At 38.1% G+C, this 17,418-nt stretch overlaps 1 protein-coding gene across 1 annotated transcript; it reads right to left on the reverse strand.

The window, feature by feature from the left end:
• Window positions 1-12,197: 12,197 nt before the first annotated feature.
• Window positions 12,198-15,998, reverse strand: LOC140874272 (uncharacterized). Its single transcript, XM_073277547.1, has 3 exons — window positions 14,699-15,998; window positions 13,302-13,844; window positions 12,198-12,655 (listed from the first exon to the last, which is right to left on the reverse strand). Exons 1-3 carry the CDS (start codon window positions 15,647-15,649, stop codon window positions 12,557-12,559), a joined length of 1,593 nt encoding a protein of 530 aa, XP_073133648.1. The 5' UTR covers window positions 15,650-15,998; the 3' UTR covers window positions 12,198-12,556.
• Between the last annotated feature and the right edge of the window lie 1,420 nt (window positions 15,999-17,418).

Raw genomic sequence — 17,418 nt, forward strand, 5'->3', positions numbered from 1 at the left:
ACTCCCCTGCTGCGAATCCACAGCCTCGAACACGGCTCTACAACACGAGCACTGCTCCGCTACTATGTCAGACACTGTCTGACTATACTAAAACAAATACCCTACTCCAACTCTAAAATAAGAGTACCCAAAGCCCTAAAATAGGACCACGAGGGCGAAGGAGAGAATTCGGAATTGGCAAGAAATGAATGCCTCGGACCTTATGTTTATAGGCATCGATCGGAACCTCCGATCCTCGATCGGAACTTCCGATCCTTGATCGGAACGTCCGATCCTGCCATCGGAGCTTCCAAACATCCTTATCTGCCACATGTCAAAATCTCACTGGTTGACTTCGGATAGGGCGATCGGAGCTTCCGATCCCGATCGGAGTTTCCGATCCTGCCACACGTCATGCATGATGTAATATCGATCGAAGCTTCCGATCCTGCATCGGAGCTTTCGATCCTGATCGGAGCTTCCGATCTCACCTTCGGAGCTTCCGATCCTTCAGATACCAAATTGGTTTAATTAACATAATTAATCTCTTAATTACCAATTTCGGTTACGGGGTACTACATTCTCACCCACTTAAGATATTTCGTCCTCGAAAATAGATCTTAAGTACCGAATGCAATACAAAGTACAGAAACATTCTTTATTCAAATCAAACGTTACAACCGAATACAACTCAAAACTGAAATCAAAACAACTCAGGATGGTCTTCACGCATCCTTTCTTCAAGCTCCCAAGTAGCTTCCTCAGTGCCTCGGCGCTGCCACTGAACTAAAACCAAAAGAATGACTTTGTTCCGTAAAACCTTATCCTTATAATCCAGGATACGAATAGGTTTCTCAGCATAGGTCAAATCCTTGCTCACTTGAACCTCAGACCGCTGCAGAATACGAGACTCATCCTCCACATACCGTCGCAAAAGTGATACGTGGAACACGTCGTGAATACTGAAAAGATACGGTAGCAAAGCTAGTCGATAAGCGAAATCGCCAATGTTCTCCAAGATCTCAAACGGACCGATAAACCTGGGAGACAACTTGCCTTTAAGACTAAATCTGAGAATCTTACGAAAAAGTGACATTCTCAGAAATACTGTCTCCCCCACTTCTTTCTAGAAGAATGGAGTATGACAAGTCGCCCGTACAACACCTCAACAGGTGTCCTCCCAAGGTATGGATAGCGCTCTCCATCTGACCATCTGTCTCTGGATGATATTCAGTATTTAAACTGAAAGCAGTGCTCGTAGCACGCTGGACACTCCCCCAGAATATGGAAGTAGACCTGGGTCTCGATCGCTGACAATGCCCACCGGCATCCATGAAGTAGAACGATCTTTTGGATGTATAACCGAGCCTTACGATCAATAAAGTGCTCTCGACTGCTTTTCGAATACCCACTGTTCCTACGAACCTTAGCAGTGATAGTTCCTCGTCAAGTATACCACTTGATACCGACTATCCCTCTTGCTAGAATCAGTTCGTACTAACGAGAAGAACAGATACAACCAACCTGTATCTCCACTAGTCTAGCACTGACATCAAATCCCAGAGGTAACCTCAAGTGTTAACCAATCGATTCCTACTTGACGTTCTGCCACAGATAACAACCAATCTCGAAAGTTCCTAGCATCGTCAGACTTACATTCCGTACTTATTTTCTTCGATGCTGACTAATATTCTCAAAGAATGTCACCGCTAAAATGCTGAACACATAGATGGGACCGCAACATCTACAACATTAGTAGTCTAGATTAGAGATCACCACTATTTCGTCACTCGAGATATCAATTGAATTCGCAACACTGGTTATCCAACCATAGATAACAATCCCAAGTCACACTTGACTTGTTACCAAGATGAACAAAACTAGTTCACCTCAACCCTTCGCGCAATCCATGACACATGCGGTAAACCAACGAATTTACCCGATAGATCTCGGTCGATCCCAAAACCTCAATGGCATAGCACATCAGAACGTACTGGGAAATCACTGACAACAATCTCGCTAGACTCTGAACACAGTCTCAGCTGTCGTATCATCCCACGAACAAACAATTGATATCGGCCTGCTAATGCTCATTGAATTCCGCAACACTCGTCGAATCACAATTTAACAAAAATCCTCCGAGAAAACTGCTGGAAATGCCTAAACAAGTATTCGGCTAACAGTTCCCAAAACTGTTATCCAATTGCATGGAACAATTCTATTTCCAAAACTGGGTCAACCATTGCTAATACCAAGCAATGTTCAGATCAATTATGTCTTCTCTTACCGAGAAGATACTCTTCCTAAAATGTCACTAAGTCAAAATGTCTCTGCTTACCACTGATAGCTTTACCCGAGTTATCGAACTAGTCATGACTTACCAAAGTCAAAACATGCAATCACCTCCCGTGATCTATCGAACTTGAAAGTCCAAACGACTGCACTCCAAAAATCTCAACCACCCGAGAATCTTGAATGCAAATAATTCTCTTACTGTTCCGAGACATTTACTTAAAGGATCCAAACTCATAAGCACGACGGCTTATAGTATCGTCCCAAGTATCTCTCGGTTCATGATATCTTAATTACTGATCTGCTCAACCAATCGACCTCGTCGATAAGTTGTGACTATCACACAACTTGTCAGTACCAACCAAATTATGGCAACCATCCGCCAGGTCTTGGTCATTTGAAATCTCACATGGCTCGATCAATAATCATGATCTCATGGCCATACATCCGCATATCCCAAATATTTGGAATCAAAAGAATCACAGCTGATTCAACTCACCTATCTCTGACAAAGTCAGACAATAGCTATTAGTAGTCACCAGTACCAATCTCGCATCGATACTGACTCACTACCAACTGTCGCTAAACTTGCTCCTGATAACTATATCTCTTGCTAAGACTGCAACAAATCGAGACTGAGGTTACTTGCCGCGGTGTCCTACCTGAAATCACCACCAAGTGTACACTGGCATAAATCACGCTATCCTCACGCCTCAAATAGTCATGTACAATCCTTAGCATCGGATATAATCTATCACTGAAAGAAACCATTAATGCTGAAAACTACTCATCTCCGAGTCAAATGTTTCAGGAATTTCACAAACCAAAACTCCTGAATAGCCCCTATCACAAGAGCATCCAAACCTCGACTAGATCCACTAGTCTAGCAGTATCCAATAGACTAAAACTATCTGTTCCGAGTACGTACTCGTCAAGGAAAATCCCTCCAAGGCTGGTCCTTGTGACAAAACTGCAAACCAATATCTCTGACGACAGTCAGACGATATCTAAACCGCTGACACCTAACCAGGCATCCAATCCAATGTCATACCCCGTCGTGAATGTTACCAAAAATCTAGACTAAGTAGCCTTCCCACCGCCAAATCCTGAAGCACGAAGGCTTCTAGGCATTCTCCGAAGTACGAAAGACTCCTAGAGTAACACTGGCTTAGGGTCGCGCTCCATCATTTCTAGTCATGGTTATAGTCCACAACTCTCGGCATATATCCGACTTGGTATCCCGATGAAATCCCATCATCACGAAGTCTCAACCTATGCAGGTCAATCAGACTACTGTCCTAAGGAAACAACTTAGAACAAAAAAACTCAAAATTCCAAACAAGATCGATATTTCCATGCTCCCAGATGAATTACCTCATCAATGGCACTAACTCAGTCAAACGACTAATTAGGTCAGCCCTAGGAAGACACCTAGACTAACCCCATGTCAATCCGTTACCGTTGACTTACTCAAAATCCATGAGCTATCCTAGTTGATTAGTCAACTAATTCCAAGTCAAACTTTATAAAATTACTTGTAATCAAACACGAATCTTTGAATAAGTAAAACATGTATCATTACTTCAAGTTATGTACAATTTCCTTTATTACAATCCCATGTAATACATACAGTATTCAAAATACAACAAAATGTACATCCAATAACTTGAACTGATACAACCAATTTCTGATGATTCATTACAACTGAAATACTGTTTACAAATACATCAATACAGTATTTAAAATCGTCGAACTTGTCTTCACTCCTTGAGCATGAAGCTTCCAATCGACACACGCATCGATACAAGCATACTTTCGTCCAAGTCTCTCTACATGTCCTCCAGCGAAGAACTCCGGAGAAATGGCACGTGATAGCAAACCAGCTATGCTCTGCGTCAGTGCATGTCAGTCGACTTCTTCTGCTCACGATCTACCATCAGCGTTCTTCTTGTATCTAAATCATGCTTTTGAACATGAAGTTTTCCGTATGCCTACCAAAAGCATCGATACAAGCATACCGGCAAAACCATGTTCTGCACGAGGTTAAAGACCTCACTCTCGAAACCTATCATGTTTTAGGCACTCGAGGCATTCTCTGGTGAAGGTCTATCTGACAATCACTCCAACTACGAGTGGAGAATCTTCAAAAACTGGAACCACATGGATTACTAAACACCATTCATTCCAAAAAGCCCTCAGAGGTATCTGACGCGTTATAACCGATCTTCTCTTCCAGTCTTCCCTGGCTGGAATCCATATGTTTTTTGATCAACATCCCAATGCATCGACTGATGAACCGTCCACAGCAGTCAGTCTATCTATCGATATGCTACTACTCGTGTTCTCATCACTGTTGCATTCCTTATAGTAAAAACTTCTGCCGCAAACCTTGGCAATGAAGAACCAAATTTTCTTTCGCTAGCCTCAATCAATCCTACAAGGATAATCAAGAAGTCTTATTATCAATTTCCTAAGTCCCTTGCATGCAGTTGCTCTGATACCATAAATGTAGCGACCCAACCCGGATCCACTACCTAATCAGTGTTAAGAGAATAATTAAGCATGCATTAAATCAAATTGCTGCGGAAGACTAAATACAAGTAGACCGGCAGAATACAACCGGCTAATCAAACTCGATTTATACAACCCAATAGAATTACTTTAAATAAAACCTACAGCTAATCCTGCTGTCTTCAAGGTCACTGGCTACTCCAGGCTCCTGGTGCTCAATCCTGCACCTATTCCTGCCCCATCGAATAGGGTATCCAGATACACAGAAAATACTGGACGTGAGCTCTAAGCTCAATACGAAAGCACGGATAAACATACAAATATGATGCATGCAAATGACAGAGTATCCATATCTGGGATAACTGTATACAAACTGCTCAAATTGGCGCCTGGGATATAAGCTCGTCACATCGGGGTAGCTAACCACTGTGTGCGACCACTCATTCCCCAATCCCGGATGCGGACCACGGAGTCCTCGAGGTATCAGTACCTAAGGGTACTCGATATCAAACGTCCTAACAGGGCTGAGCAACCCTAACTGGCTCATCTCGAAAGATATACAGATGTACAGGCACAAGATAATATGCACATGCCGCATAACAATAATAACATGCAAACACATAAATGCAACATATAAGCATGCATATCCGTTGGCAATCTCAGTCAGTACTTACGTACCTTTCTAAGGCAGTCCTAGTAGTCCCACTCTAGGTTCCAAGCCTATCATCAAGTCTACAATGCAAATACCCATGCATCATTCAATAAGCACTAAAAGCCTTAACTAAGCTATTGCATACTCCTAAATAATTTAAGGAGACAATAGCTATACCTGCGTCCGTCGTCAGCCCACTGATGGCGACTATCCCGCAACTAGGGCACTCCCCTGCTGCGAATCCACAGCCTCGAACACGGCTCTACAACATGAGCACTGCTCCGCTACTATATCAGACACTGTCTGACTATACTAAAACAAATACCCTTCTCCAACTCTAAAATAAGAGTACCCAAAGCCCTAAAATAGGACCACGAGGGCGAAGGAGAGAATTCGGAATTGGCAAGAAGTGAATGCCTCGGACCTTATATTTTTAGGCATCGATCGGAACCTCCGATCCTCGATCGGAACTTCCGATCCTCGATCGGAACGTCCGATCCTGCCATCGGAGCTTCCGAACATCCTTATCTGCCACATGTCAAAATCTCACTGGTTGACTTCGGATAGGGCGATCGGAGCTTCCGATCCCGATTGGAGTTTCCGATCGTGCCACACGTCATGCATGACGTAATATCTATCGGAGCTTCCGATCCTGCATCGGAGCTTCCGATCCTGATCGGAGCTTCCGATCTCACCTTCGGAGCTTCCGATCCTTCAGATACCAAATTGGTTTAATTAACATAATTAATCTCTTAATTACCAATTTCGGTTACGGGGTACTACAATGACCCTTGTTTATGGAACTCTGACTAAACCACTAAGTAGTTGAGGGATGTACGTGTATTCCATGTTCTTGTCCCATGTGAAAGGTGGTTTCGCAAATTCAGGGTTCAACTTTTTAATAAGTTTGATGACCAATGTCATATGTACGAACTTTATCAATAATCGGAAGAAAATAGAAAAAGCTACCTAATTGAGTCCAATGAAGACTGTTTTTTTAGTGTGTAGGCTACCACTTCTTGAAATTTTCTGAAATAAATGGAAATCAAGTGTGTAAGTTTCAAATACTTTTTGAAAAACTATGGTGTTGTTGATGATGTTGTCAACATGAGAAACAACAATACACTTGTGAACATATCATGTGCATGTGGTTGCATTTTATTTTTATGTTACATTCTGTTTTAGGCATAAAATAAGACATGCATATGCATTCAGAATTGTGAATATTTTCTGTTCAGGGTTTGACGTTCTAAATGAACAAATTTGGTGAAATACTCTATCTACTGAAAATTGAATTTTTGTGATTGACAATGATTTAGTGGAGTTGAGCCGATGTGGAGTTATTTATGGGAATTTTGATTGTTTTCAATCTCGGATTACTTTCATAATTGGGTTGGATTTTATTCCTCGATTTGAAAAGTTTTAACCATAAGAATTTTTGTTGGTAAGTGTTTCTGGATGAGTTTGTTAGAAGGTGAATGTTTGAATTCTGAATTTCTTTTTATTGTCCAATGGATTTCTTTTAAGCATTTATTACTCATGGATTTGATTATTCTTATGCTTAATTGGTCTTTGCAATCATCAAATTGACTTCCTACATTCTCTCGCTTTGATTATATTTAAGCTTATCTGCTTTCTGTTCTAATCAGATTGTCTTTTTGTTTTGGTTTTTCCAAACGTGTGCCTAATTCTGCTGTCATTGAGGAAGAACCTGATGCAGTTATGCAACATAAACTTGTAGATAACAGGACAAATATTTCTGGTAGTTCATTTTTCATCTCCGATGATGATGAATTTGAGGAAGCGAACACTAAAGATTCTGCTGTTGATGATGTTGTGAATGGTGTTGCCAACACTGGAGGTAACATTGTTTATGCAGATTGTGACATGTCACTTTTCTTATCTCACAATTTATATTCAGAAGCTTCTACTGTTGATTGGCATTTGTATGTCAACCATGAGTTCATTGAAGAGAAGAAGATTGATCTGGATGCTTGCAAGAGGCATAATTTTGTTGAATTTGTTCAAGACTCGAGGTCTTTTTGCTACTGTATTTGTCTTTGTTCCTAACAGTCAAAAGCTTCTTTTTGGAACTCTTTGCAAACCTCGCTGCTAGTATAGATGCTGAGCAATCTACCAAGTTTGACAGAATAACTGTGCATGAGCGAATCTACAGGTTTGATTCAGTTACTATCATTGCTCTATACCACACTTTTGATGATGAAGAGAATGGAGTTCTGCTGAAAATCAATTAGTGTTGTGAAGAACGAGACTCCTTCAACCAAATCTATCGTGGTAACCAATTACAAGATGTGGTACTTTTTGCAGTTGGAACTTGATGTCCTTTCAAGTTTGGTAAAGTTGATATTCAAGTTCATATTCCAATTTGCTGATGGATATTGATAAAGTCCACAAATTTGCCTTTTCCATCCCTCATCTTTGGGATTCAGGAATAATATGGCTTTATTCGAGACATCGATGAGTCTTTGTCTCTGGTTGGTTAAGAATTGAAGGATGCTCATATTTTGCTGAAAGGGGAAATAGACCTAACTTGGTCTAAATTTGATGTTGTGCCTCGTATTGCCAACACTGCGCGCAACACTGCTCCCACAACTGATTTTTTGCAGATTACTCATGCTGTTGTACAATCTTTGATGGATCATATAGTGAAGAAAATAAGTCAGGAGAAGAGATACAGTGTATACTATGAAGCCTTATTGGCTGAATATCGATTGATGATTGAATTTGATGTTTTTGTTCCTCCTATTGCTACTGAGGAAATTGTCTTTTATGATGATGATGAAGCTTCCTTGACTTAAGTTCTGGACATTCTAAAGGAAGGGAAGGCTGATATTTCTGTGGTTGTTTTTGCTCAACCTTCCGATGATGAGCTTGATAGATAGATGCTGGAATAATTTGCTACAATCAGGCCCAATGTATCTGATAATTCCTCCACATCTAAGATGATTCTGATGCTTAAGCTAGTGAGGAATCAAGTCTTCTGAAAAAATGATGTTGATGTTGGTGTTGCTAATGGTGTTGCCAATATCACAGACAACACAGATGCTGCTGAGTTTTATTTGACTACTGTTTTTTTTCTACAAGCTCTACTTTGACGAAGATTCTGCTGTGTGGCTCTTGTATGTGAATCGAGGCTGATTGATGAGAAGAATATCGATGTGGATGCTTATGGCATGCTCAATTTGGTTGAATTTTTGAAGGATCAAAAGCTATTTTTATTGCAGTGGTGCCCTACAGCAGGAAATCAGTGATGGAATTTTTGTGAGAGAAAAACTTCTTAATTTCAACTCTGCCACAATCAATATTCTTTATGACATACCGGATGTTGAAGAAGGGAACCACCCTCATATTCATGAAGTTACTATTGTACTCACTGGTGGTTTGCTCAAAAGTTTTCTAGACAACTCTCTGTTGCACAACTCACATTCTTTTACTCTATCTTATGCCATTGGATGCTTTCTACAAACTTCATTGTGGTGACTCGACCACAAGCGTTTGTGTCATTTGCTATAGTGATGGACAACACTTTCAATTTTAGCAAGCTCGTATTCAAGACTATACTCCAGTTTGCAGATGGAAGATTAAAATCCATCAAGATGGTTTTTACATCTTTGATCTATGAAATTTTGGAGTTTCAAGGTTTGCTTTGCGATTTTGGTGAAGGTCTTTGAACTAACTAGAGATCTGTAGGCTGCAGCTGCTTTAATAAGAGGGAAGAGAAACTTTGACCTCCCTTGGCCTAAATCTACTGTTGTTGTTATTGGTGCTGATGTTGTTCCCGGTGTTGTCAACACGGGAGACAACTCTGAAGAACCTGAAGAAACTGTGCCTCAACAATCCACTCTGGATTTCTCTCTCACTATCATTCAGGCTCTCATGGCTCATGTTGCGAAGGATACTGCTCAAGCCCTGGAGGACTTGGATCTTTATGGAGTCTTGTTAGCTGTCTGTCGTACAAGATTTGGCATTTCTGGCCAAAAAAGGGGGAGAGAATGCACAAGATGAGGCTGGTCCATTTGGGACTAAGGACGATGAGGATGAGGACAATGAAGATCAGGAGGGATCTGATATTGATCAATTTTGGATTGATTGCTGTCACCCCATATTTTTTCCTTATCTCATCTTAGCTTTAATTTTCTATTTATATCTGTTTTTGTTTTCCTCTAGTTATGTGCCCTAATTTCTCTTATATGCTTTAACTAGACTAACATCTTCTACTCCACTTATGCTCTAACATATGAATTAAAGAATCTCATGTGTTATTGACCATGTTATCCACCGTGTTACGACACGAGGAACAACACTTCAGGGGGAGACTTTAAAATTCAGGGGGAAAAGATTTTTAAACTCAGGGGGAGTTTGTGATTAGTTCATTCTTGTGCAATGTTTTGTCTAGAAAGCAAAAAGGAGGAGATTGAAAGAAATTTTATTCCTTGGTATTTTCGGCCCTTGTATTAATTGATATTATTAGATTTTGCTTTCTAGACAAGATAAAATATATGATAAATATCCTGAGTATATATCGATTATGTTACAGATATATTTGCCAAGTTTAAATCATGTCTTGATAAGGTGATTATTTGATATAATATAATTCGATATTATCAAGATTTGATTTACAAGATTTGATAGAGTTTATTTCCTACTAAAACATGTTTTCTTATTCATGTAGGACTCTATCTAAAGAAATCTTCAAGATTTGAATGCTAATCTATAAAAGGGGATTTCACGCACAAGATGAGTAGACTTCAGACGATAATACACTGCGCATACTCTGAAAAATTCTGTTGAAGAATTTGAAGAACTCTGAAGCAAGGTTTGCAACCATCGTTATTACTTGTCTCCGTGCTGCCGTTCGTGTTGAAGACATCAGAGACAACACTGTGGGAACTGTGTTGTTCGAAGATATTTTGTGTCTCTTCAAATTTAGGCTATGGGAGTTGCATCTATTGTTTTTACTCTGATTTATTTATGATGCAAGTTTGATTTATCAACTTGTTGAGAAATTTAGGATTTAATGTTTTTTCGTAAAATCACTAGGATTATTTTGTAAGACTAATTTTACGTTTACTAGTGATATTTAGCCCTAAGGCACCCGCACGAGTTTTTATACTCGTGCAAAATTAATTTCTTGTGTTATTTATTTTTGTTTATTTTTCGCTGCACTGTGTTGTCATTGATGTTGAGACACCACGGACAACACTGACTCTTTATTTTTAACCTACAATTACAATACGATTTCTTTCAAAAACTTTTTATCAATTGAAGTATAGGTTAAAATCTTGTTTTAGAAACTTGTCGAAATCTTATCGAGTTGATTCGAGCCAATGAAAAATGATTAGATTCATTCACTGAAAGATAAAAATTAAGCTGAGACATCTTCGGCCAACTTGTAACAACTCCCGTGTTTGAATCTCTCTTTTAAGAAAACACTTTGGTTACGGTCGAGTGAACCCACAAATCCATATCAATTCATTACGGTTAGTTCGATTTTGAGTACCGAATGCTCATCTCTAGTAAATATATACGAGAATGCAAGTCATTATGGGTGATTTGAAGCAAATAATTTTTGTATGATTTGAAGTACCAGACAAAAACAAACTTTAAATGAAAATTCATTATCTCAAAACAATAAAAACAAAATAATAACTCATTAGATAAGTGAAATAAAGAGTTTAAACTAATTAGATTACGTAGACGTGTGTGGACTGCATCCTGTGTATTTACTAGTTTTAAATTTAAATTAAAGCAAGAGAATGAAATAAAAGAGGTCACACTCATAGAGGTCGCATTCAAATGGAGCCTTTTTCCAATGCAAATTAGTGAACTGGACTATTAATGCCGACAATATAAGTTTTTGTTAAATCAATTGATATCATCCGATTGGTGCCGCTTCCATTAATTACATGTTTGACCAAAACTCATCATCATATGCCGCTTTGGCTTCAAGTTTTATTTTTTACTTTAGCCTTTTAACGGCTCCAAACTAGCTCCATGTTTTCCGATTATGTCTCATTACGAAAGTGTCTTCTATACTTAAGGGTTAACGAGATGTCATCCTTATTAATAGTGAGTGTCAAATACATAAATGCAAGGAAAAAAAAAGATGCAAATTACTAGTAAAATTAATGTTGATTCAACTATTATGATAATGGGTAGCATGAATTCAACCATGTCTAAGTGTCGAGAAAACAAAAGTTTAAAAATTTCATTTTATACGGCATGGAGTGGAGGGGACTGGATTTGTCATCCAAGAAACACTCGAGATTAAATGAGGAATGGGTTGTCCAATGTGATGCCATATCAATTTGTCAGTTCGTCTATATTTACTACGCAAAAATATCACTTCATGTATCTTTGTCTGTTACCTTTTTGGTCCAATATTTGCTTATTTTGTAAAATATCAGGCAAAATGGTTAACAGCTCAGTTGGAGTTCAAAAGCGTGTTTTAATGCGTACGATAAGCTGGATCGACTCTTAATTCCCAAGAAGAATCTTAGTACATAGTCACATGCCATGATTTTAGGAGTCCACCGTAACTTTGTCAAAGTTTCTAATGCTTTCTACCCAAAAAAAGTTGGTCGAAATTTGTTTGACAAGAAGAATAAATAGTTTCAAAAGTACACAAACAAATCAACTAAGATAAATATATATCCATTGCAAAGAGGCAAAGACTAAACAATAAAGCTTCTAGGTTGTAAAACAATTATATTATATAGATTAAAATACATGTAAATATAGATACAACGAGAGGTTGAAATAATTGAATTGAAACCAAGTAGATTTCTGTGATTTCAATAGATTAAATTTGAATGTTTTCGTTCTGTGGATCAGATTGTCCCATCGTCCCCGTTTAACTCCAACCAACGAGGTACATTGAAAAAAGAAATGGTAGTAGTCCAGAAATATCCGAAAATCCTGAGCGCTTCATATCACACAGATTTTCTAGAACCAAATTGAAAACATCTACAGCACAACTTTACATTGATTTCTCCCCAGTGAATGTGCCAAGAAATTTTCAAAAGGTGAATGTGATGAATCAAGAAATGGCGCCGGATCGCAAGAGGTTCAAGTTATAACATAGTTAGCATATCCCAAATATCATACTTCACTAATCTCACCTTCCTTGCATACACCAACCTCCAAGATCAAGCTTTTCTTCTTCGAGCTCAAGAGGCGGCAACAGTTCCTCCTTGGAGACTGCCCAAACCGAAAAAACAACTCAAAATTGGCATTTGGTAAAGATTTAACCGGATACAGTATAAATCAAAGGTTCTAAGATCAAAAAGCATTTGACTATTAAACAAATTACATGTTAGTATCATATAGCCACTGTGGTGTCAGATTAAACTTTTATTAGTTTATGGCATTGTCGGTATAGATTATTCCGGACAATGAAATCTAACTAAAGTTGACTCTTGCGGTGTTGTTTTCTTTTGAGTAGGTGATTAAATAGTCTTGCGCACATACAAGCATGGCGGATGAATCAATAATTTAACATTGGATCCACAGATCGGTGGCGAAATATAAAATTCCTAAAAATAATTTATAAAATTTGTAGTCACCCCCCTCTCTCCTCAGATACACCCAACGATATTAAAAATTAATAATAATACTTTTTTTGAAAGAAAAGCATGGCCCTTCCACTGCAAAATAATAACAATTTTCAAGCCACAAAAAACAAAACAAAACAAAACAAAACAAAACAAAAGCTCCATTTCTGTACCCTGAAGATCATACATGTAAAATTTTGAAAAGCATGCATCAATAAGCATTTGTGGTTTAAAACGTTTGCAGAGAGAGCTAGATTATGCTTAGGCTCTAAAGATGGGAGAATGTAACTTACCCTGTCCCATAGATGCGGATCGGGTTTCTTGTAAACCTCCACTCTATCGATATCACTGGGATTAGCCATTTTCCATTTACACACAGGATGAGGAATGTGATGTCTGGTGTACTCGCTCACTGTTTGATTTGTTTGTGACTCCATCCTTGCGTTCGACATGTAGAAAACAAATGGTTTTTGACAGGGGTTCCTCATAACAGGCCTCGTGTTGAATGCGTAAGCAGTGTAATCCGCTCTTCTGTACCAATTCAAGAAAGTCCTCGATGGCATCTCCATCTCCCGAGCTGACAAAACCCCGCGAAATATTTGAACGGCAAACCCCCAAGAAACCGAAAAAGTCCAGTCATTTTCTTTGTGGTAGCAAATAGATTGTTGCAGCAGGCCAGCAGAGTCGAGGTTCATTGGATGTTTCAGCCGTTTTAAGGCTTGCACTTGAGTGACGTTCGGGAATATTGGCTCAACTACGTCTAGGTGGTGCAAAGAAACCAATGGCGTGATAGGGTGTGCAGCCAGAAGACCAAATAAGTTCCCGTAGACATCATACTATATTGTCATCCACCAAGAATACACTGTTAGAATTAATTAAAAACCTTTCAAAACTTTTGAAAGAGATTGAGCAAAAGCAACAATAATTCCCATCACATTTGTTGACTAAGTTCAGTGGGTTGGGGAAACAGTGGTGTTGCACAGAAGCAACAATGATTCCAATCATAATCAAAAACCAGATTTCTATAAAACAACAATAAAATAAAAAACGATATATGTTGAATTTCAGTGGGTTGAGGTAACGACGGTGTTGCATAGTCATGTCCAAACCACCAAGACTGTTAGATTGATGCTTGGCCACACAATCAAGAACGATGAATGATTAAGTGGAACCCAGAATTATGATTTTAAAAGTACACACTCGAATGGACTCGAACTGACTCAAACCAACATTTCAGACGATTCCTGGTCGGACCCCCTCATTGTAGTCCATATGCAGTTTTGCATTTAATAGGATTCCTGGATTTTATTCGTTAATAACAAGACCCTAAGTTAAAAAAAACTCCAGATTTTGAAACCCCAACAACTATGGGTCCAGAGATTTCAACAACAAACACATTTCCCTACAATCCACCACGCATTTTTTTAACATTCACAAGGCCCAAAGCTGCAATTTTCAAATTCTTTTAGCAAAAGGATAAAACTATCAGTCTCACATTGAACAGTACTCGGAAAAAAACAGCAAAACTCGGGTAATTAAATAAGGTTCCCGCAACAAAACTTTACCCATTTTCCAGTACCATCTATCAAATGCACCATTAGCAAAATCCAACTAAAACAAGCTGTAAGAAACAACAGAATCCAGATCCATAAAATTCAAAAGAATAACATAGAAAAGATGATAAATTCACCTGGTGAAAACCAAGTTCTTTAGTGAGTGGAACCCCAATTTCAGACATGCAAGCCTGCATTCTATCATCAGAACCATACAATCCAGGATATCTCTGAATACACTTATCCTGCATCTTCTCCAGAGCCTTGGCCAAAGGATAACTTATAGCGAAACCTCCACCCCCATACGCCATCCCATAAGAAAAATATATGTTCTGCAAATGGCTCTCACTCAAACTCCCAATATAATAATACTGATTATGATCGTATTTATTCAAAATTCTGACCAAATTATCAGTAACAAACACGGTATCATCATCTCCCATTACAAACCATCGCACATTATCCATTCCTAACCTAAAAGTCTCGGAAACAATCCTCGAAATCCGGATTGCAGAACGGTGGCCCTGTTTGTTCTTATAAGCGAAACGCGAAGTGTCACCGGAAATTCTCAACTCCGGGAGGCTTCCGCTCTCGTTTTTGTAAGGTTTCACGCGGCTGTCAAGCCAAACAATCCCTCGCATTTGTTTCTCAGGTTTCCACCATAGTTTTATGTACTCTTTCCGCTTATTCCAAAGCTTGGCCGAAGCTGCAATGCCGAATACTATGTGTTCTAACCCGGTTCTGTTTTGTTCGGTAAAATCTTCACGAATTTTTACTTTTTTGATTCCGCCGCCCAATTGCAACGGCGCAGAGACATCATCCGATGACGAAACGAATTCTCTCACCGGCTCCAGAATAGGAATGGTGTTGTGCCGGTTGATGAATATGTCCTCGTCGCAAGAATTGTGGGAAGAAGAAAGTAGCTTCAGGGTGTACACCAAGTACGTAATTGAAACGAATAAAAGAAGCCATACCATTAACCTGGGCAAGCCCTTATTTTGAGCCGGCGCCACCACAATCGCCGCCGCCGCAGGGCTTCTCACCGAATCCCACGTAAACTTGTCTGAATTATTGTGAGCAGCCTTCATTTTTCTACGCCGAAAAACAAAGAAAGCCCACAGAACCAAAACAAAACAAAATCCAACATAAAACTCCCGATAAAGCTTAAATCTTTATACTTTGAATTTAATGGGTATGGGTTTTTCCTCAACTTTCTCGGTAGGCGTTAATTACTTGATCAATAAAAAGCACAGATCTGGAGAGAATTAATAAGGGCCCAAAATCAATGAAAATGAAAGACTGGATTGAATAAAATCAAATGCAGAAGAAGAAGACGAGAAATCAGAAAGAAAAAGGGAAAGATTAGCATGCAGAGGTGCCAGGTTGCAGAGTTAAATACATTGCTACCCCAAAAGACCATACTTTACATGTATATAAAATGCATAATAATAATAATAATCATACCTTCAAATAATAATAATAAATGCATCCTTTATATCTCGGCACAATATTCTATGTTTGCGCGTGACTCTGATCACAACATAGCAATTTAAAAAATATATATTTTAAGATGCAATTAACTTTTTATTATATTATTATAATTATATACTATTTCAAAAAGAAAAATGACTATGTAAGTATTTATATATATATATATATATATAATTATAATATAATAAATAGGATTTTTAAATTTTTAGTTTGAGGAAATGATACGCATAGAATTTGTGAGTTTCATGTAAGGAGGGTTTGGCTGGGATAGTCAAGATTTGGGGAGATCTACCCATAATCATTAGATGGCCAACGCGTGTATTAGAAGCACTTCTGTTTACTCCTCACAACCAATTTATAGTGTTTTAAGAAGCAAGTGTTATTAAACAAATCAGTTGAATCTAATTAATTTAAATACATTGCATTTTTTCCTTTACCATAACAAACAAGGACGTTTTATAATATTGAAAGAAATTAAGATGATTTATGGTAAACGGATTTAATATAATCTTGTTTTAAAAATCCCACTTACAGTATTTATTCCATTGATATTTATTTCAATATACCAAATGAGAATACCGTGGAACATTTCCTACTGAGATAATACCAATATGACAGAACCATTAATTTATGTATCCTTCTGTATAAAACATTTATACAACTTGGGATTTTTTCTTAATCTCGGGCAAGTTTCATATTTTAACTGAGAAAATATTTACCCAGAAGATATCGAAAACCTAGATAAAGCAAAAATTATGCGTTACTAACAACCGAAGGGGAATGCGAAACGTGTAAGGAAGTTTGTGTGGTTAATTTTGCTTCTTGGGGGTTAGGGAAAATTTAATTAATCAATAATTAGAGACTATTGAGTGAAAGTTTATTGATTATGAATTTATGATACCTTTTAATATGAGATTTTGGAAAACTGTGCACGTTCTTTGAATGTAAAATGTGTTTAACTGAATATTGGGTTAGACTTGTAATCATGTGGCAAACATAATACTCCATTAATTACGACTGGGATTGACCTAATTGAATTAAATGGATTGTTATCTTTTTGTGTGCGTTAAATAAAGCTCTTGGCTGAGTGCGAATACAATAGCTTATAAACCATGTTAATCAGGTAAATCGTACTGAAATTTTTTTTTACGCCAAACTCGTTGAAAATATTAATAAAAAAAATCAAATACCTGATTACTAATCAATGACTCACTTATTTTACCAACTCATGCACTATCTCATAACTTGTGTTCATTTTATTTTGATTTGGTAAAAGTTATCTTGTGACCGACATTTTTATGCTGTCTCAGTTTGGAGGGATGAACATTGAATCAATTAAACTAATTATCCGATCGAACGGAATTAC

The sequence above is a fragment of the Henckelia pumila genome, chromosome 1 (genome assembly GCF_033568475.1).
Source record: "Henckelia pumila isolate YLH828 chromosome 1, ASM3356847v2, whole genome shotgun sequence".
NCBI lineage: Eukaryota > Viridiplantae > Streptophyta > Magnoliopsida > Lamiales > Gesneriaceae > Henckelia > Henckelia pumila.